Source organism: Orbicella franksi, chromosome 2 (genome assembly GCF_964199315.1).
Source record: "Orbicella franksi chromosome 2, jaOrbFran1.1, whole genome shotgun sequence".
NCBI lineage: Eukaryota > Metazoa > Cnidaria > Anthozoa > Scleractinia > Merulinidae > Orbicella > Orbicella franksi.
The window spans coordinates 33,308,745-33,330,191 of NC_138146.1; the positions used below are offsets into that span (position 1 = coordinate 33,308,745).

At 39.1% G+C, this 21,447-nt stretch overlaps 1 protein-coding gene across 2 annotated transcripts; it reads right to left on the bottom strand.

The window, feature by feature from the left end:
* Positions 1-21,069, bottom strand: LOC145479428 (endothelin-converting enzyme homolog). Of its 2 annotated transcripts, none has more exons than XM_081457793.1 (17): positions 19,809-21,069; positions 14,285-14,341; positions 13,660-13,773; positions 13,179-13,265; positions 12,370-12,503; positions 11,275-11,506; positions 10,822-10,920; positions 10,460-10,537; positions 9,232-9,335; positions 8,425-8,483; positions 6,890-6,944; positions 6,545-6,612; positions 5,868-6,010; positions 5,092-5,157; positions 4,031-4,126; positions 3,610-3,686; positions 1-2,052 (listed from the first exon to the last, which is right to left on the bottom strand). In XM_081457793.1, the coding sequence occupies exons 1-17, from the start codon at positions 20,586-20,588 to the stop codon at positions 1,953-1,955; spliced, it is 2,349 nt and encodes a 782-aa protein (XP_081313919.1). In that variant the 5' UTR covers positions 20,589-21,069; the 3' UTR covers positions 1-1,952. The 2 variants fall into 2 exon arrangements, with proteins under 2 accessions (XP_081313919.1, XP_081313920.1); XM_081457794.1 differs by lacking the exon at positions 19,809-21,069 and adding an exon at positions 16,793-19,077 and having other exon boundaries at positions 5-2,052.
* Between the last annotated feature and the right edge of the window lie 378 nt (positions 21,070-21,447).

Genomic DNA, 21,447 nt, shown 5'->3' on the forward strand with positions numbered 1-21,447 from the left:
AACGCAAGGTTTACTATATATCAGTTAATACAGTCGTCGGTTGGTGCGACTGGGTGACTAGTAAAGAGACGTTTTTAGCGGCGACAGCTAGGTGAAACAAGCTAGGTGAGGACGACTAGTTCGCGAGACATTCAATTTAGCATCCAAATCTCTCTTGGTAACGGATCCATCGTTAACTATCCGACCAAATGGTGTCTGAAGGGCGAGGATGAGCAATGTGCAAGGCTCTAGTTTGAGTCACGAGTCCTTTCGAGGGCATGGGGGGGGGGGGGGGTGGCATGGGGACATGGGTTCCTATCCATCCGCTGCCACCACGAGAGTGTTAAAGAGACGAGAACGCCACAACGAAGATACTTTAGCGGCTTGAATACCGCTTAGCGTTTAAAATCGGGATGCTCGCCAACAACACGAGGGGCGGAAAACGCGCGTATATACTCGCAACATAACGCGGCGGGCACTGTCTGATTGCTCAGTTACAGGTCAGTTGTCGTGAGGAATGAACATTCGATGCATGATTGATCGGTCGATACAATTTGCTTGAAGATGCCGTTGTCACTAATGTATTGTCACAATGTTCTACTTCAACTTTGCAGGGAACAGATGTTACATTTGTTCTTCTTTATTTCATAAAAAAACAAACATCTCAAATGCATACATACACATGGCAAACTATATAACGGCCCTCGGGCCAAACGTCAAGCTTCTCATTATGAGTTAAGGACCGTCTCATTGATTCAATTTTGTCTGTTGGGTCACATGTATTTGATGACAATTAAGTCAGCTCAGTGAATTCTCGAAGATGTTACACTCTGACGACAATTTCAGATGTTGCACCTTTGCGTACTGTGTGCAGTTAAATCTTCAGTTATGTAGAATAGTCGAGCCTTCACTTTCTAGACAGGAAGAAAACCTTACCAATTAGTTCTTTTCCTCGAAAAAAAATTGATTGATACCAGATGAGCCATAAAGGACCTATTACACGAGTGATTTTCGTCCAGTTTACTTTGGCCATTTCCAGAGACGTTTGATGTTTAGCCCAAGACACGAAGACAACGATTCGAAAGTGTAAATTTCTACAATTTTTGCTGAAGCCTATGTTACAAAATGCGATTTTGGATATTTTACTCATAGCTTTCTCAATTTTTGATATATTTTGATTCGTTGCATGAATAACTGGAAAATTATTTTGCCAGGTGGTTAAACGTGGTTATTTTCCGAACCAGTCGGTTTAACTCACGCATTTTCTGATACTCAAAAAGTTTCCTGTATATAGTGGCACTGTCTGCTAGTTCTAACATCAGGTAATACTCATAAAACAGTTCATTGCCTTCATTAACTCTCACTCATGTTTTGCGACGAGTTTTACCCAATCAAAATAGGTTCTAACTAAATCGCAGAGTTATTAGCTAATTTATAGTATTATAACTATTACCGTCTCTACTATCATTAGCCATCTTTACTTCCTAAAGACGTTTTGTAGTTTATCAAGGATTATTCTACAAAATCTACTGATTTTTTGTAAAACGATTTATAACCTCCATCACAATAAGTTGGGACACCATGTTCCCTGCAAGTCAGCAGAGAATACTACGCACCCAAATGCATATGTGTGTTTCACTTCTCCTGTCCATTGCGTCTCATTGTTGAATGAAACACGTTCTGTTTGTCCCAAACCGATCAAAGAAAAGCAAGGACGAGAAAGGGTCCCAACACTGTGACCTAGATTAGCGTTCATGAAATCAGTCTACGTTTGTTCGCAGTGCCTAAGAAATACTAAGAAATCGGAATTTTTCGGACAGAACCATTTTTTTTCAACAAACAATTGACGTAATTTTCTTTTCTGTCAGAGAAAAGTAATTGAAAAATCTGTAATTACAATTAGCTTAGAAGTATTTTCAAAAGCCTTATATGACAAGCTTGAGTGATGCCGTTGGGCTGTGGACAGTCTTGCTTCACCACACTTTACACTTCTTCTCGGGATTCATCCCTTGACCCGCGGGACACTTGAAGGCCTCTGAAAACTCCTTCATATTTGATAGCGGGCCAATCACCCTGAATAAGAATAACAGTCAGTGTTAAACAGTGACATGATACTTCCTTGCTTCGTTCTTTTTCAGTAAATAACCGGGCGTATAAACTCTGTTACTGTCGTCTCCGTCTGGATTTCAAAATTGTTTTATTCCTCGTAAACGGACGAAGCCAGCGCAAAAGACCCGAACAGGGTCCGAAATTAACTTTTTTAGGCAGGCGCCAACTGGCGACTGAAATTTTTTTTTTCAGTCGCCATATGGAAAAATTTGGTCGCCAAAAAGTCTCAATAAAATTTTCCTTCGCAGCGAAACACAAACCAAAATTTTTGGTCGCCAGATGGAAAATTCTGCTCGCCAATTTTTCTTTTAAGAATCGGAACGAGGAGAACGCATTTGGCGCCGCAATGATGGCGATTTTTCCGCTAACGATAAGATTAAATACAAACACGCTGATTATTTATACACCTACCACTGAAAACCCACGACGAACGAATCGAATGCCGGCCACGCAGTTTCGTGCGACTGCCAATGTTTCAAGTCAATTTTATATCTTCTCTTGTCTCTACCTTTTGGAGAAGAAACGTACCCGACTGAAAACTGCCGTTTGGTTCTTTGCTCTATGTGCAAAACGATCTTTCCTTTCGCGTTCTGTCAAGACGATCGACGGATCGCCTTGTTGAATATCGAAATCTTCCACCAATTTCTTCGCGGATGTTCCGTCTCCACTTTGTAATAAGTTACGGAAAGAGTTCAGGACATATTTGGACACCATATCGCCTGAATAAATATTCCTGGCGAAAGAACGCACGTGGCCTTCTGCGCCCGATATACGTATGTATATCTCATTCGTTAATTATATCTAAGGGGGCCGCTGTAATTGGCTAAGCTGTAGCGGCTCCCCTGGCCATTTTGTTTTGTTTTGCTGTCTGGTTTTTTTTTTTTTTTGCTTCCTCTTCTTTTTCTTTTTCTCTATGTGTAATAGTAGGCCGAAGCTTAATAAATAAATAAATAAAAAGTAAATGTTATGGGAAACCGCTGGAAAAACATGGCGGCGAAGCTTCGCACTGATCGTAGCTGTGAAACGTTGTGGTGGAGTTATAATAACAGGAAAATCGGTTTTATACTTCAAAAGCAGCGGAAAGGTAAAAAGTAAGTGACCAATTGGCGGGCGGCTTTGAATTGTATTTTAATCGATTTGGCTGAAAATCTAGGTTTGTGTAATTATCGTGGCTTGAAATAGTTAATCGCCCGCCGGCGACCAGCTCTGAAATTCTGGTCGCCAGTGCAAAATTTTTAGTCACATTGGCGACCAGGAAAGCGCAATTTCGGACCCTGCCGAAGCATCTGAAATTTATTTCCCCATCAATTTCGCCTCTTTAATTCAACTCTCATTCGTTCTGATTACATGCCTGGTGCGTCCACCGTACGTGTCTCTGGGTGTCTAAGAATGGCCCTCTAGATCTCGGATAGTGTAAGTTTTGTGTCGCAAATTGGAATTTTCGATCGGAAAAACCATCGTGCTCTTTGTAAGAGTCAGTTTTATTAATACAGTATTAATGATGTTCTGCTGTCTTCCTACCTGTAATTGGCCAGTGCGTGAGTGTCTGTCTTTGCCAAAGTGTATGCAGCTGATGGAGTAAACACGCTGCACCACATCTAAGAAAAGAACTCAAGAAAATTAACTACTTGCTGATGTTAACAAATGAGTATTCCTATCTTTCAACCATCTGAACATAAACCATTATCAAAGTAAAATTTACATTGCTAAAATGACGTATGTTTGAATGCACATTGATGCATCGCATTTCACAAATACATTAGTAACCAGAAACAGCGTCATTAAAAGAGGCGCAGAATTCAGTCGCTCTATATCGCCATTCGTCTCTTTCACTTATACAGCGCCATTCCAGTTTCAACATCTGCAACATCCAGTTAGTTCAAGTTTAGTAGAATCGGAATATCTAAGATGCATCTTAATTTCGAGGGTCTCTTCCCCCTACCTGAGCAAAGCTGACGAACAAGAGCTGCTCGTTTGTCATGTTGAGGCCAGGTAGCAATGTCTCTGGACCATTGTTCTTGACCCAATTCTTGTAGCCCTGTTTGGAAGATACAAGTGACTGACTGAGGGACAAAATCTAAGAATTCCTTGCAACTCGTTTGCTTTCTCCGGGTTTCAAACGTGTTGTGTGGTCACATCTTTGTAGCTCAGTCAGGCTCAAAAATTCGGGGCGTCACGTGTTTGTCCAGGTGGCTTAATGTTCCTGTGGCAGCCATTCATTTGAAAGGTCGTTTCACCGAAATAAGGCCCAGTGTTTTTTTATTTGAAAATAAATAAGTTAATTTACAATATTTAGACAGGAAGCCTTAGCTGGTTTTCATGAAGGTCCACGATCCCGGTCGAATTAGAATTTGGAGATGCTGGTTTTTGTAGAGTGAGGAAAGCCGGAGAACCTGGAGAAAAACGCTTGGAACAAGAACAACAACAACAAACTCAATCCAAGTAAAATCGAACCCGGGCCACATTGGTGGGAGGCAAACGTTCCCACCACTGTGCCATCCCTGATACTGGTCTTAATAAGGGGTTGGTTCCAAAACTGATCTTTATAAAGATTTTGCACTTCAATTTTGGTAAACCAATTTATGAGAACTTTGATATTGCACACCTGTATCGGCCGTCCCCTAGGCTCAGGAAGAAAAAATAAATTAAACAAGACAAAACAAAACAAAACAAAACAAAACAAAAAAACAAAAACAAAAACAAAAACAAAACAAAAAACAAACAAACAAACAAAAAATCTAGCCAATGCAGGCCAAAATAAGGTAAACGAAATGAACACTTTGATCATTTCATTCTTTCGGGCTTATCTCTCTGCTCAAGCGATCTGTTGGCATCCTAGAGTTGACAGAGGACTCGGAATAGAAAAACATAACTGTTTGAACATCCTGAATTCAGTGACATTTATATCTCCTCAGTTCTGTTAATTTAACACAAGAAACAAGCAGGCACATGTAAATATTTCATTCTCAGCAATAACAGTAAAATGAGTAAATAACGCTTTACCCAGTAAGCAAGTCTGATACCACCGTTGTCAGCAATGTTTTCGCTTAGCGTGAGTTCTCCATCGATCTGTTTGAGAGGAAATTAAAAACTCACAGTCATTCAATCAATCAATCAATCAATCAACCTTTATTTTAAAATGATAGTTTTCAAAGCTACAAAGCTTTTATTGTCGTATAATAAAAGATCTAATGTGCTGATGGACTCATAAAAATTTACAATATATCACGTCAACGGATATTGCCAAGGCAGTAACTTGTAATATATTAAATCGTAGAAGACGAAAGTGGATTTTTTTAAACTTGTAATTTATTGATTTGCCACCCGAGAAAACGAAAAAAGGAATGAATAAGGGGTATAAAATGGCAACAGGGAGGGGCTTTAAGATGAAAATCATACGATATAGCGTGATAAGACTTAATTTCGAAGCCAACAATTAATGCTATATGTTCAGCGTCTGTGATGGTCTATCTATGGTCATTTGTACAGTACGTAAATTAAAAATGTCTTCTAGGGAAAGCACGGGATCTTTCTCTTACAGCTGTTTGTTTTGCCCGTCGCTTACTTTGAGGGGTACGAATAATTTCGAAAATTGAGTATTACAGAAAATTAACATGTATCATCAGATCATTGCATTTTTTTGTGCACTTGTTTATCAATTTCAGTTTCCAGCTCAAAATATTTTTTTGAGCCCACATCTTTTTAATTAGTTTGATTATTAAAACAGTTAAGAATTTATTTGTTCTTTACTTCATTTACGATGGTTTATTGTGTCTTACGTGTGTTTTGCCGTCGATCCCACCATCCACAGGATATTTATCGTACTGATTCACGATGCAATTAGATCTCTTTTCAAACGCTTCTGAAGTGCTTTTACTCCACCAGTTATCAATTATCTCTCCATCTTTGTTAAAAGTTCTCCCTAGTGAAAAAATAATATTTCGTTAGTGCTTTTTCTTGATTTTCGAAAAAAGAAGACAAGACTGTCAAAATGCGGTTGCCTTGGAAACATCAAATTTCGATGACAATGACATGTCATACCAGATTATTTCGAGGTAAATTTTAGACAAAGTAGCAAAGTTTGTAAATTCCATCCCCCCCCTCCCCCTCCGGGCAGGATAGGGTTGACAAAATATTTTGCATACAGTGGAAATACTCCTTTTCTTGCAAAATTATGGTCTTCAATTGAAATAAAGACTTAATAATAACGACATTCTGGTCTATGCCTTTGGTCTGTACATGTATTGCTGATTTTATAACTTCGCAGGGGGCGTGTTTGGCAAATCCATCTTTAGCGAGATGCAGAGGAGGAATTCTAAGCTTTAGTAATCCGCCCGAGCTCAAAGGAAAACCAGCTTTCAAAATCTAACACCAGCGCGCGCAAAGCGATAAATGATGTACCCTATGGAGCCACCTTACAAATTAAGGAATGAGATTTTCTGATTCAATTACTGACCGGTCGAGTCGAATCCGTGGGAAAGTTCGTGTGCCAGAACCATTCCAATTGCTCCAAAGTTCACCGCCCTAAAAACATGAGATATGAATGATTCAGCCTGAAATGTAGGTAGGACGCGAAAATGCCAAAAGGTCCCTGTATCAGTTTATCGCTTAAAGACTCCTATTGTTAAAACCATAGATTTCTTACCTAATGTATTTCTTTTTTGACCAGCTTACTCTTAGATGCACTAATTTGTGTTAAGTATTACACAAGTGTTTCAAGAACGGTTTTTCTCGATCAAGTGTATAAAGAAGCGTACAATGGCAAGCAAGAGGAAACAAAATATAAACTATAATGTACTACCTTGGTGCCTTTTGTCCGTAAAAGAATGGTGGCTGCAGAATTCCGGCCAGGATGTCTATCGAAACAAAGCAGCAAAATTATTTAAAATTTAGATTGTTCTACTGTGAGTAATGTTCACTGAATTTGTCCAGGGCCCCTCTGGATATCAGCCTCGTCGCTGAATGGGCCACCCTGGCTAAATAAAGTTTACCTTTACCTTTGTTCAAGTTTAAGGATGTGCTTACTAAAAATTAAATCAGTCAATCTCGGTATAGAACGTTGGAAACTGAAATACGGTGTAGAGGACTAAGCTCTCTAAGCAATTTGCCACAGCCACAAAGCAAAATTCCAGCATCAGTGATACAATATCCAGTTGCTGTGTGCTAAGTAAGATTAATATTTCCAAACAAAGCAAAAGATGGTACCAAGATTTTGTTGTCGAAATATTTTTTAAAATTCATGGCATATAATATGTAGACTGTTAAAGTGCAAACTGGCATTTTTCTGAGAGAGAGAACACAGGAAATTGTACACTCTCAACAGTCTTTGGTCATTTACTACCGTCTCTGTACTCCCGTGTGCTACAGGCCGTTATATGAAGACATGATTCATCATCGCAGTTATATACACACCTTAAGCAGTTAATCTCAACAGCTTAAGTTGTGTATATAACTGCAATGATATACATATATGATCCTTCATATTTGTACAGGCCGTAGTACAAACATTTATAGAGTGTGCTCACGTGACATCATTAAATTCTCAAATCCAAAACTAAAGAGCCCCTAAAGGTTTCATCCTCTTCAGGAATAAGAATTACTAAATTTATATCTGTTTACAACTTTCCAGCTCAGCAGCGTCCTTCGTTTGGAAACCAGCGCATTTTGAATTTCGGAGTTATGGCGGTGTGTGACATGAAGCTAAGATCGCGTTTGTCGAAAAACATACACTTGTCTCGTGATTCTTAGCCATTTTAGGAGTTAAAGTATTAGGAAAAGTGCTTGTGTAAATGTTTTTTGGTTCGGTTCAGATATGTTAATCAGTTGTCTAGATAGCCACAGTAAGTTCCAGATGTTTACACTATTTTCCGGCCGCCATTTTGGAGGACTAAGAAGGTCCTCCAACATGGCGGCTCCATACTAGGCTCTATAATTTTGAGCGGAACATTTCGACGAATATCTCAACTCTGGGAAAACGCACACACCTTAAACTTGGAGAACTTTCTTCTTTATTTATCGTCTACAATATCACAATTTCTTGACTTTATCCACTGAATGGTTTTTACTTTTATATTTTATTGCGCGACAATACACACAATCTATTGGTAAACCAGTGGGATTAATTAGTTTCAATATTTGATCTTTATTCGCCATTTCTACATCCTGCACAGTACACCTTGTTTGTCCCCTAAACTCTGCATAACCTTTGTTTCCCATTTCTCCTGGGTATTACAGTCGTCCCAAGAGAAATTGAAGACAATGCTTATGCAAAATTTTGGGGGCCAAATAAGGTGTTTATGGGGAATGTGGAAATGGCGAATTATCATAATTTCTTACTTATTTCGTTTCTGTTAGGTAAGTAAAACGCGTTCACCAGCTGAGGTCCAACATACCACCTGTAATGGAATAAACAAATACGCGAATAGTGTTAAAAGTAAAAAATGTTGCCGTCAGACAAAGAGAATCGTTTCCCCGAGTCATGTTTTACTGCGCCTTTCGTTAACAATGACAATGGCGACCCCGAGGACAACGCCTAGTAAAAAAGGAATTTATATCAGTTACCGTCGAATTTCGGAATTGTCTAGATCTGTTCAGAGCGCCCATTGGTCTCAGAACTTGCTCAAGCTGATCATGCATGCAACACCAGCGATCAATTTCAAATGAAAATAATTACGAAAAATCAGTCTTTCGCGTTCTCCAAGATACGCAGAACTTAGTCATTTCACGTCGTTGTTGTGTAGAGGACGGCAAAGAAGTGTACAAAGATTTATAACGCACAGCCATTGTTCTGCATATTAACCTTTTGTTTGGTGGCGCTCTCGTTGCCGTTGCTGTTGCCTTCGTGGTTTACTTAAGTTCTCTAATAACAGTCGAACGCGAACTCTGAAGTTCAAACCCACACTAACGATAGCGCTTTTAGCTGCTGTCAATCATAACTGAGACGACAACCAACGAACCTTGACAATAAGAACCAAACAGAATGGACATTGCTTTGAGCGACCTAAGTTAAAACTGCGCGATCTCCGCCTTTTTTCCGTTCATCTGGCTAATCCGTTTATTTGTTCCTTTTGATCAGCTTTAGCCCAAACTCGCGGGATGCTGACAACTCACGCAAGCCCTGACGCGCGCCTTGGTTGTACTCACTGTTCTTTGTCCACTGGATTCTTAAATTCCGAAAAGGAACTCCTTGTTCGCCACTTCGTCACTCTCAGTGCATTCAGAAGGTAATTGCTGCGGCTGATGTTTATCTAAAATGAAATGAAACGAAGCGAACAATCAGATCTTTCAATATCCAAGGGAAGGAGTCTAAGTATGACCTCCGTCATCAACATCGTGTTAGCGTACAACGTTTTGAAACTTATTATATGAAAAACTCTCTATCATACAGAGGATCCATTGTTTGGAATCTTTTAGAACCATGCACTGTCAGTGCCAGAGATTATGCTAAAGGGAAAAAAAAGTCTCCCGACCTCAGAAACTTGAACTTTACTGAAGAGTCACCGCAAATGGTTCCCCTTTTGACTTTTGATTTCGTCTTTTATTGATTTTATTCATATCTTTTTTGCATTTTTTCAATTTTTTTATTAGCCTATTAACATTTTTTACACGGCCCACCGTTTTTAAATAAAAGATGTTGTTTTTGTTATAAAAATCCAAGAGTTGGCTGATGCTGGATCTACAGCAAGTATGTAGCTACTCAGCTTGTCTGAATTATTTTTCACTATTTTGAATAGTTTTTTGCCTAAATATTTTAATGTTTTCTCTGTTTATATTGATATTGTATTCCCGCGCCAAATAAGTATTTGTTGTTGTTGTTGTTACAACCGTGACGCGTGTTTCATGATCATATAAAAATGAAACTTAAGGCTGGTTTTCATATAAGCATAAACATAAGCCGACATACGGAGACGAAGTTGATAATTAGCACCTTCAGTGTACATAACATGGCATTATAAATACAAACATTAGGTACATTTACTTAGGATAAGTAGAAAGCTAATCGAGCTGAGAGAAAGTATTAAAAAAGTTACATAAAGGAGGTAAGTTGGCACTAACGCAAGAAAATGGAATAAGGAGAGGAAAGCACTAAAGAAGACGAAGACGAAGACGAAGACGAAAACGAAGACGAAAACGAAGACGAAGACGAGGAAGACGAGGGAGACAGGGACGAAGACGAAGACAAAGGAGAACAAGAAGCCGAAGAGACGAAGAAGAACAACGACAACAATAGTAACACTAAGAAGAAGAAGAAGAAGAAGAAGAAGAAGAAGAACAACAACAACAACAACAACAACAACAACAAAACGAGCACGAACAAGAACAAGCACAAGCACAAGAAGGATCATGCATTTGCATCAATCACGGGACTTACATCTTTATAATATTCATTTAGCAATGTTTCATTGGCGCAGAGCTTTGGAAAACCAATCTTGTTCTTCATTGCTTTTTCCTTGAAATCAAGAAAAATCACGAACAAGATTACAACAAATTAACATCAACTTTATCTAAACACTGTTAAAGGACAGTTAAACAATTTGAGCCTGTAAGGTCCATCTTCTAACAGTGCCTGAGAATTGAATTTTGATTGTACCTGTGTTAAAATTGGTTCTCGTCGAGCCAACGTGGCGAGTAGCATGTTGATGGATTATAGATCGGATTCGAATGAATGATTGTAACAAAAATCTTGCAAGGAAGGTCAAGAAATGTCACCTTTCACTCAGCTTTAATTCACACCTTTTCGATAATTTTTTGTCGGGTCTGATCATCTATCCATTCGTAGCGTGACGTTTCATCTCGAAAGGTTGTTTTAATCGTCGTCATCATTTCTTGAATCTGCAAAAAATAAAGCGCGGAGGATTTTAGAAAAGTTACAGGGGCCTTCTTCCGTCCTAAGTGGAACATTTATGAACGGCATTTTAGGCGGGAACTGTCGGCGTGCGCAGAGCGTTTAATTGCTGCGGGCACTACACGGAACTCTTAGAGCTACACCATCTGCAGTAAAGAGCTTTTCGAGTCAAATCTAAGATCGACGTCCGTTGATTGAGTAAGAGAAGGGTAAATAAAAAAGGAAGAAGACGGTCTAACGCTCAGCGTTATTCGTGGATCAAAAATTCCATTCCTGTCCATGCCCTGCTATTTTAATAAGAAAAATTAGCACATCAAGAAGAGATACAGTTTTTCACTCACGAGTGGAATCACGTCAGAGTCGAAAACCTTGGAAACCCACATATAGCCTAGAGCAAATGTAAGTCCGTGGCTGTAGGAATTAATGTCCTCCAGACACGACAACCATCGTGTCTCGGCAGCTTTCTTGCCTTCCATTTCCTTTTGATATTCCAATAACGCAGACCGAAAATCACGTGACAAGTAGGGGACAACAGAACGTACGAAGGTCCACATCATATAATTTGACAGAGTCCTGGGAACAAGATGGATGAAGCTCTATAAGCTTCTAAGAAGAAGCACATATCACTCAATGAATAACTGCAAACAGGAAGCCTTACAAATGTACTTATGTCACTAATTCTTTTCAAAAATTAATATACACTATTATATAACTGAAGTTTAGTTGAATCTAACACATGCTCTTCTTTTGGTTAAATATTTTATGGTCACGTGGCAATGGTTTAATCTAAACGTCGGCAGGGGGCAATGATCAAACAACTGTTGCTCACTCTCCCACTAACGATCGGCTACTTTGAGTTCTCTTGCCTTATTACTGTACTAAAACAAAACACTAAAATACTGGTCCCTTACTGTTTCCCAGAGGTCCCGACAGTAGTTAATTACAATAATTACATTGTTTTTCCAGATAGCTGGAGTTAAGTGTAAAGTAATAAGGCAAGAAGAAAGAAACCTCTACTATTGTGGAAAAGCGGGCGACAATTGCTTAATTGTCACCCGCCGGGCGATGTAGTCATTGCCACGTGACGATAATCTAGGGATAAGAAAAATCAACAATAAAAGGGCGCTTTAGATTCAACTAGGTCCAGCTATATAAGAAGTGGAATTAATATATAAAAGCCGACGGATATATTTACCGAGACGACTTCAGTTTGTCTTACTGACAGACTTATTGACTGAAAGACAAAAAATTGATCATTTAACTAAAATAGATTTCTCTGTGCTTAGATCCTGCAGGATACCTTTTATTAACAACAAGTTTTACTTTCACCTCAGCCATCGCTGTGTTGCACTGCAATGATGTGATGCAAAATGACACAGTCAACCCACCATTCCATTTATCCATAACTACAAATTATTGAAAGTCGCCGTTCTTACCTCCTGTCTGTTTCATTAACAACATGAGACAGATTTCGTAGATACTCGGGGGAAGGTACAATGAGGCTATCTGATGCGTTCACCCAGACATTAAAAGGTTTCAACAGCTTGTTTATAAATTCCAACCATGTGAACTGAGAGAAAATCGGAAATCTGTTAAGAAATGGGGAGCAACTACACAATACAGGGCCACTTTTGTAGTGGCTCGTTTGGTTCGTTTGGCTCGGCAGTGGATTACAAGGGAGCAAGCGAGCCAAACGAGCCGGCTTGTTTGGTGGATGATCAAAAGAGGCCCTGTATTCAGCTGTAGTTTAGCCAGAAATGGCTTATTTACACACTAGGTTCACCTTTCTAGAATAATCAGCTTTAACCTGCTTACTTTAGACTTCAAACAATCACAAACTATAGGTGCGAGGCTTATTTGTCACGATTTGTAGAATCTGCATTCATTGCTTTCTAATGCAATTGACTTGAGAGGTCTTGACACAAAAAAACGTGTTTGACCCTCGATTTCCAAACACCGAGAAGAGAGTTGAAAATACGACGCGCAGCACAGAATTTTTAACGAACTTCGAGGTGTTTAGTAGTGTGGTCAAACGCGTCTCATTAAAACTAAGGAGAAAACGGAGAAATAAAATCGTTAAAATCTATGCTATAAACTTGTTGAATTAAGAATGAGTTTGAGAAAAATAATTGAACCACAACTATAGGAACTTATTTAATTCCTTGCAAAATGAAGGCTCTTGTTCGCCCATGCATTCTCACACTGATTTTGATCTCTTGAGGAGAAAGCAAAGAAAACAACTTACACCAAATCCTGGGGCCCTGCGTTGAAGTTCTGTTATGTTCATGGTGCGCTGGAAATTTTTGATTAACTCACTCCGTGGCGGAGTTATCTGCAACAAGATCATCAAAAACAACATCATCAACCACTAGTGGACAATAAATTTGTCCATTTAGAAAAATATAACTTTAAAAGTAAATTATGAGATTTTTGGAGGTTCATAACTTGTGTCCTTGGTGATTATGACATTAGTGATGATGCTATATCCCTTGGGTAAAATCTGTTTCAACATCCTGGATTCTGTACGAAGCATTAGGCAACTTGAAAATTTTCCTGTTGTTGGATGAGATTTTGTTCCATTACTGTTAGCGCCCATCAGCATTTCCATCAGATATCCTCAATAATTCCCCGTTTTTCTCCTGGGTGGTCACTGGAGAGAGTGTCAGCGAGACTAAACTGTGCGACAGCTTAACAATATTTCACACAATGCAGTAATTTTAACGTACCTTTGCAATCTTTCCCTCCAGCTCCAAAACCTTTGCCATTTGTTCTTTCGTGTCATTTCCTCCTCCGAGCAGCTTTCCTACTTTGGTCATGTATTTCAAATAAGCCGACCGCGTCTGAAATAGAATGTGAGGGCTTCGTTTAAATCTGGAGCGACAGTTCACGGATTCACGATCTCTTTTGTTAATTAGAACCAGTCAATATTTGTGAACGGAACAATAAAGGTACTCACCCAGTCTTGTTATGTTAATAATCACGGGTGCATTAGATTTGTATTTAAGAGTAGTAGAGTAGTTCACCCTTTTTATCTTCAAAATTTTAATCTTTATCTTTAGTGTTTAATCATTCTTTAGACACGGTAAAACTTCATCAGGGCTTACAAATATGTCATTACAAATTCATTTACCATCGACACAATTCATTTTACTATATAATTGAAAATTACGTACTAATAACAACCTGTTTTCCATGAATGCCGTGTATCTATTTTATGAATACGAGATTGAATATACTGTAAGCGCTTTAAATTTTTACGCGAGTTAGCCTCTCTAAGGTTTCCGGGTACGCCGTTCCAGAGGGTTGCACCATTGTAACTAATACTATTTTCAGATACTTGTGGTAAAATACCTTGTTTTCAGAATTCAGGTACTTCTCGCGAATAAGACTCAACGATGGAGGCATTATCTGCAAAATATGAAACGAGATATAACACACAAATAGCCTACAAAGAAGTCAACAAGTGCATCTTAAAGGAGCTCAGTCAAGGTGTTTTGTCTTTTTTTTTCGGCCACGTACAAAATCTCCTTTAAATGGAAGGAAGCCTGAAAATAATAGTTTACTAAGACAAAAGAACATCAAAGAGATAATAATAAACCATAAAGGAACAAGGATGGTCAAGGATGGCGAAGATTGACACGAACTGCAAACGAGGAATTTGGAAAATTTAGGCTAAACTTTTCAAAATGTGCAAACCGTGACTGAGCTCCTTTAAGGAAATTTAAGCAACGATCGCAGAAGGAAGAAAAATACCAATAGCATCTCTGACTAAATTATCAACAAGTATTTAGTATTAGTATTTCGCTATCAAACCTATGTTATAGCCAATTAAGTAAAATTTGTCTTTCAAGAATAAGTAGAAAAAGTAAGTTAACCAAATGAATGCTCTAAAACGATGAAATGCTGCGACTGAAAACTAAAATCATCCCGTGCGCGTATGATATGAGTGGCATCAGAGTTTTCGAAAGCGTTCGTTTTTGTTCTCCACACTCAGGGCTAGTGCAAACACTAATACGATAGACTGACTAAAGGATTCTGTTTGTAAATGCCTCCACTCTGGGCAGCGTTTCCAAACTATGCGCCGTTTTCGAAGTAGAACGCATTAAACGGAAACTATGATGTTAAACACGATACACAAAAACTCGGAGTCACTGTCTTTCAGTTCAGTGTTGAGTCCAGTTTCAGTTAGTTACGCTGCTGTCATTTGCGGTCTCTTTAAAGTACCTTAACAAACCCCCAACCCTTGAAATTATGTTTAAATAGCCACAACGCTATCACCTCCCACGAGTTAATTAACAAACGAGACTATTCACTTTACATCTGAATGCGAGTGTACTCTTATGTCAAATGTAGTACGGTTGCTTTCATTTAGTCCCTGGACGCAGCACATAACACTAGGAACACCTTCAAATCCAAGGAAACCTGAAAGCTGAATGATCTGACAAAGACGATTACTCGTCAGCTTTAAATACATGCAAGAGGACGGTGTATCATTAGAGGGAAAGTTCTGAAAACTATTGACTGTATCGCTGAATTTTGTTTGAATATGTCAAAAAGGCGGAAAAAGACAAACGTTCAGCCCGAGTTAAAGCGCGGCTGCCTGTCTTAAACTTGTCAATATTTGATTCGGGCTTAACAACAGAAAACAGCTTTTACCAAACAATCTTTTCAAACAACAAACGTCAGAACGAAATAATAAGAGGTTATCAAACTTCCTGTGAAGAAAAATATAATTGAACAGAGAAATGAACACCACTGGAATTCACATTAAAAAGCTTGTTTGACAAGCTTGAATTACAACATTGCGAGGTTTTAGAGCCAAGATATTTACATTTAGAATAATCATGTCGAGTCTGTTAATTTCCATGATCGAAATATTGATCAAATTAAACTGAAATTCCAAGACTGCGCTGTCACAGACGCTACATACCACCGAGGGTCTCAGACAGGGATTTGTACACTAATTGGCAGAAGGTTATTTACAGGGTTAGCGAGACCGAACTCAGTGAAAGAATGCTATCTGTTAATGTTTCGCACCCAATCAAGTTCGCACCCCTAAACACCTTATAAACTTTCTATTTCGAGTTCGCCTTCACCTTCAGTGGATTAAAGAACGAGAAATAAACATGTTCTGCGTGATTTCGTTTCATTATTATATCCAAAATGTTGTCTTTTTGCTCGGTAAAAAAAAAGATAAATTTCAAGCACTTGGTCCATAGTTGAATCGGTGTGGCGTGGGTGCGAACTCGGTGGGTGTGGACTCGCTTGACTGCAAAACCTCCAGCTACCCAAGGAAACATGACACAAGGCGTAGAAGGATTTATGAGGATCGAATACTAATTTTGTTTTAAAATCGGTTTGTGTTCACGGCCGGGGAGTAGTCCACAATGTTTAAGGGGATCATCGTCTCCCACCGTACAGTTCAAAGTAACTCCATCTTGGATTACATTTTATTCCATTATATTTTACCTCAGACCACAAAAATATTAAAAGAAAAGTGACCATTCCTATCCAGCGGCACATCAAACAGTTTATCTTGTAATTTTATGCGTATCCCCTCCCCCCCCCCTCAGAGGATCAGGGGACACTTGATGCCTGTAGTAGTAAAGGTAGCAATTATAAGTATGCAATGAGACATGCTAAAACTACGGTAACATATATTTCTGTGGATTGATGACCATATTACCCTTTAACCCATAAGTTGCGCTAGCTTTGTGTAGTTTTCAGACACAGGGAAAACAAAGACATCTGAAGCAATGTAAAATTAAACCGCGTAAATGTATAAATAGAAGAGTCATAGTCGTTTTTCAAGAACTTGGTGATCATACAAATTATTGTTCAAAAAGCAATAAATTATACCTTTAAAATGTGTTGTGAAGACTTGAAAGGATTTGTATCAATTTGAGGTTCAAACAGAGGTGAAATGGATGAAAACTCCCTTTGGAATGCCATTAAAACCTCAGGAAGAATCCATGTTGACTCCTTCCATGAAGTATTTCCCACTGGCCACGATCCGTATTGAGTAATAAGGCGTTTTAACTCAGGGACAGCAGTGTTGTCATTCTGGTCTTCCGCCATGCAAGATTTGAAATAGTCTTTAGTTTTCTTTACAGCGTGTCCGCTTGGAAAGTCGTCATCCTCTAAAAGGAGCAACAGCAGTTTCCTGTTGTTCTTGTCAAGTAGCTGAGAAAAAGTTGAGAACCGGTTTTCAGATGATGGAATTGGATTGTCCTTGATCCAAGTGCCGCAGGAGTATTGAAAGAAGTCCTTGCACGGATCAACAGACTCGTTCAGGTTCTGCTTTATTGCACCTGCAACCTCCAGACATGAGCTTGAACTGCAGTGGTTCTGTTGGCTAGTCTTCATTTTCTTGCATGCTTCGCCATCTGTTTCACTTGATCCATCTTGCTTGACGGCAGTCACTATCAGGTAAGCAGCGAGCGCAATGCAGACAAGCAGCAGAAGTACGCAGAAAAAAATCAAGCCCGAACGAACTCTCCGGCCATTTTTTGCCAACGACGCAGTGCTACCTAAGGACTTGACACCCAAAGTCTGCGTGCTACCTGTATAACCCAGTTCTGTATCACCCCGGGTACGATACGCATCCATATCAACGCAGTCTTCAGTCGAATACGACGACTTGCTCTACCTTTGTCACTTCTGATCACCGATCCATCACTGACGATAAACATTGTATGTGTTTAATATTAGTTCGCCTCGAAATTCCGTCATGTACAAATGTCAGATTTTTGACAAGAGATAAGCTTCTTTGCTTGGATTGTTTACATTCTCTTTTGTTTCGTCAAATTGTAATTAAATCGCATTTTGGTAAATTGGTTGAAGATGTCTTCTAACTAATGAACCAACAAGATGCCTGTGACTTGCTTTAGAAGTAGTCTATCTCATTTGAGTCTGAGTCCGGCTGTTATGTATTCGTCCTCGCTGCAGGTGTCCTTAGTTTTGAAGTTTACTCCCAAGAGGCCATCTCCGAGTTCCTCAGTTACCTTTTGTTTCAAAACGAGTTCTTAGTGTCAAGCCCTTATATGAACGCGCCTGATCATTTTCATGTAAATTTGATCTAGTTGTCAAACAAAGGCAAATTGGTTTGGATTTCTTGATTGTCCCCCTCAACCCCCATCCTCCCCCACGATGTTTGCTGCTTTGCCGCTTTTTCGCCCTTTGAAGCTTACCTAAACGCATTATGTCCCACCGATTTCTTTAGGAGATATACTAACGTTATTAAATGAACGCGGTATCCATACTTTTTTTATCCAATTTTCAACTTTAAACCAAAGAACAGAAACCGCTTTGGATTTAATGTCATGCAACATTTTTGTAAGCGGAATGTTTCAACCCGGAATATTGACTGCAATTAGCGAACGCGGAAGTTTTAAAACCTGTACTGAACGGCTCGTGAGAATAATTGCACGCAATGTCATATTGCCCTTCATTGTTAGTGACACTGCAAATCAGAGAGGGAACTTTTAAACTCTTCCTATTGTAAAGCCAATAGTCACTGGCTCCACACGTTTCCAGAAAACAAGCATATCCCATGGACCGCTTCGGTTAAGCGCGGTCCTCACTTACGACGCAAGCATATTATGAGACTTATGTGCTAGTGATCCAATAAGGTCGGCCCGCCGACATGAGTATAAGCATAAGCTTTCTGCTAAAACTTATGCTATGCATATGCTTATGTCGCTGTTATTTCCAGTGAGGACATGGTCGGCATACACATAACGAGCTCACTGATTGGCTGAAAGTCTTCAATCAAGACCTTGTGTTTGAATTTGGGTGAAAGCTTGCTAGAACAAACCGAGCGATTTCTTTTGCTATGAACTGACACAAACGACTTGATCCAATTGAGCTACAATGTTGAATTGAAAAATGTGGCGCGGTTTACAGGTATCGTTACTATTAAGAACTCCTCTGACTGTTTGACCGCAGTGAAAATAATCAGCTGCATATCTTGTGGTTGAATAATGCAAGGGAAAATAAACGAGCAAAAAGAAGTAATTGAGCCGCGAAAAACAGTGACGTGACTTTTAACTCAGCTATTGACCAAAAAGAAAAGTGAAAAAAGAATGAAAAGGGAAATGTTATAGTTAGGTTATAGAAAACTCAGTATCCGTCGAATGTTTTCGATCGCTTTCACTCAGTAGCAAACACGCGTTGCTATGGAAATATCTGGTTGATAAATCAAGTCCTGAACGAGCCTAAGAAGGAAAACATTGCTCCATCAAGTGGATAAGAAAATCTTGTAATTAAATCGCAGTAATCCTTTGAGAGTTGCCATCATGACTTTGCGTCATCAAATCTCTTTCAGGGCTCACAATTTGAAAAATGGTCACGTAAATGTTGTAATTTTCACATTGCCATGCTTTTTTCCACCGATTGACGTAGAATTTATTTCAGTTTGCTTCAATGACGACAAAAACAGAACAACATTGAGGAAAACCAAATGCAAAACGGCAGGAGCAACAGCAAAGAGAGAGTAGGCTAGAGTTATTTTTCAGCTGGGCATTGAAAGAGGGACACGTACACTTCAAATTTCCTAAATGTCTATTTTGTTGAAAAATGTTAGCTATTCTTTGTGAGCGTCAGTAGTCTGTTTTAACGTAAGATTATTCAACGTTGCCGTCTTGAGGTCAAGTTTAGCAATATTTAGACCGCAAAGCAAAGCATTCTTTCATTTTTAAGCCTTGTTAAGTCCTAAAGCCGACCTTACGGGTTTACCTGTTCCTGTAAGGATCTGTAAGTAAGCCAAAAAAACTGTTAAACATCTCAAACTGTGTGCTAGGTGAATTCAGATTGACTTGTTTTAGAACAACTTTGGGTAAATTAGTTTCCTTGGTAACAAATTTCTCAAGCTTACCGATATCATATGTTGAGATGAATTTCGTGGGTTGATATCTATCCCCACTTCAAAAAGCGGCGTTCCTGTTAGATCCCTGATCATGGATTGCAGAATTTCGGGCCATTTCCACTGAGTAGCATTCCATGTCTCGTTATTCAAGGCCCAGGAGCCATATTTGGCTATGACAGGTGTTAAAGTTGCGTTTGTCTCCTTTTCCACCTCTTCTTCATTCAAGCAAGATTCGAAGTAGCTCTTTGTCTTTTTCACTGCACTTTGTTCGGGGAGTTCATCCATCTCCTCCAAAATGTCACGTAGCCTCTTCGAGTTTTCGTCATCCAGTTGAAGGAAGGTATCATACATGTTTCTTGCAGGGGGAATTGGATTCTCTTTCATCCAAGAAGCGCAAGAATGATGATAAAAGTCCAAGCATGGGTCCAAGGACGTGTTCATTTTCCGCGCGAAACCAGCGGCAATCTGCAGGCAATCTGGGCTATAACAATACAGTTTTTGGTCGCCTTCTTCATGATCTTTGGACGGTTTTTTCGGCTGCGTGCCTGCTTCTCCGTTCTTGTTGACCTCCTTGACGAGGAAAACGCTTAACACGACACAAGTAATGAGGAGAAGTACAACGAGTATTAGTGAAACAATCAGGCAGGTGCTGCGTGTACCTTTTTTGAAGCCCTTTTCAAGTCTTTCGCAATCATCGACCTCTTCGCGATTTTTGTTCCGGTCAACTCCTAATGTTTCCGTACTTGTAGATTTAGGAGCACTGTCCCAATCGTTCAGGCTATAAGACATTTTTAAGATATGAAACTTTCTGAGTTTCGTGATGGCTTCTATGTAAAAATCATAGTCTCCAACTCTGAAGCTGAATTTCCGCTGTTAATAAGGACATCATACATCACTCGTTGACATTTCAAATCTTCTTAGAATCACCCCATTTAGGAGCAAAGTTTTGATTGGCTCGCAAAGCGAACATTTTGTTTCAATGATGGAAGAAGTGATAAGAGTTACATTGTTCGTCTGTAACAACTTCTGAAAGGTTTCAATACTTAATGTGACAGATAATGGAAGTTGCGCCGGCTTAAATCCTTCTGTGCATCAGGGATGAAATGCGCGTTTATTTATTGTTATTTTTGTCTGTAGAAAACAAAACAATGTAATCGGTTAATATATGAATATATTGTAGCATCTGAAATTCTGCTGGGCTTGGCGGTTTTGAATTCAAAATAATTTTGAATTGTTTGCCTTAACGATCATATCATGTTTAGTTCACGAAAATTCTGCATGTAAAGAGAAATATTGATGATAGTCCTGTACTTTAGAAACTAATTAAAACCTAACAGAGACAAGACCATGGTAGCCATTTCCATGGATGATGGTTTGTTTATTTTCAATATTAAACTGACATGCCTTTGATGAAGGAAGCCTACAACAATTATTGTTTTGTTGAAACCCAGTACGTAGCACTGGTTCGAGAATGATACTAGATGGTGTTTTTGCCTTACATCGATGTAATGTTAACATGGTGTCGAAATTGTGGCCACCTAATCTCCATTCAGTCTATATTCTCTGAGACACTCTAGTTTGATCTGGTGGATCAGGACCACAAAAATCTCACAGAGAACTACCTAATTACTTTGAGTCTCACGGTTAA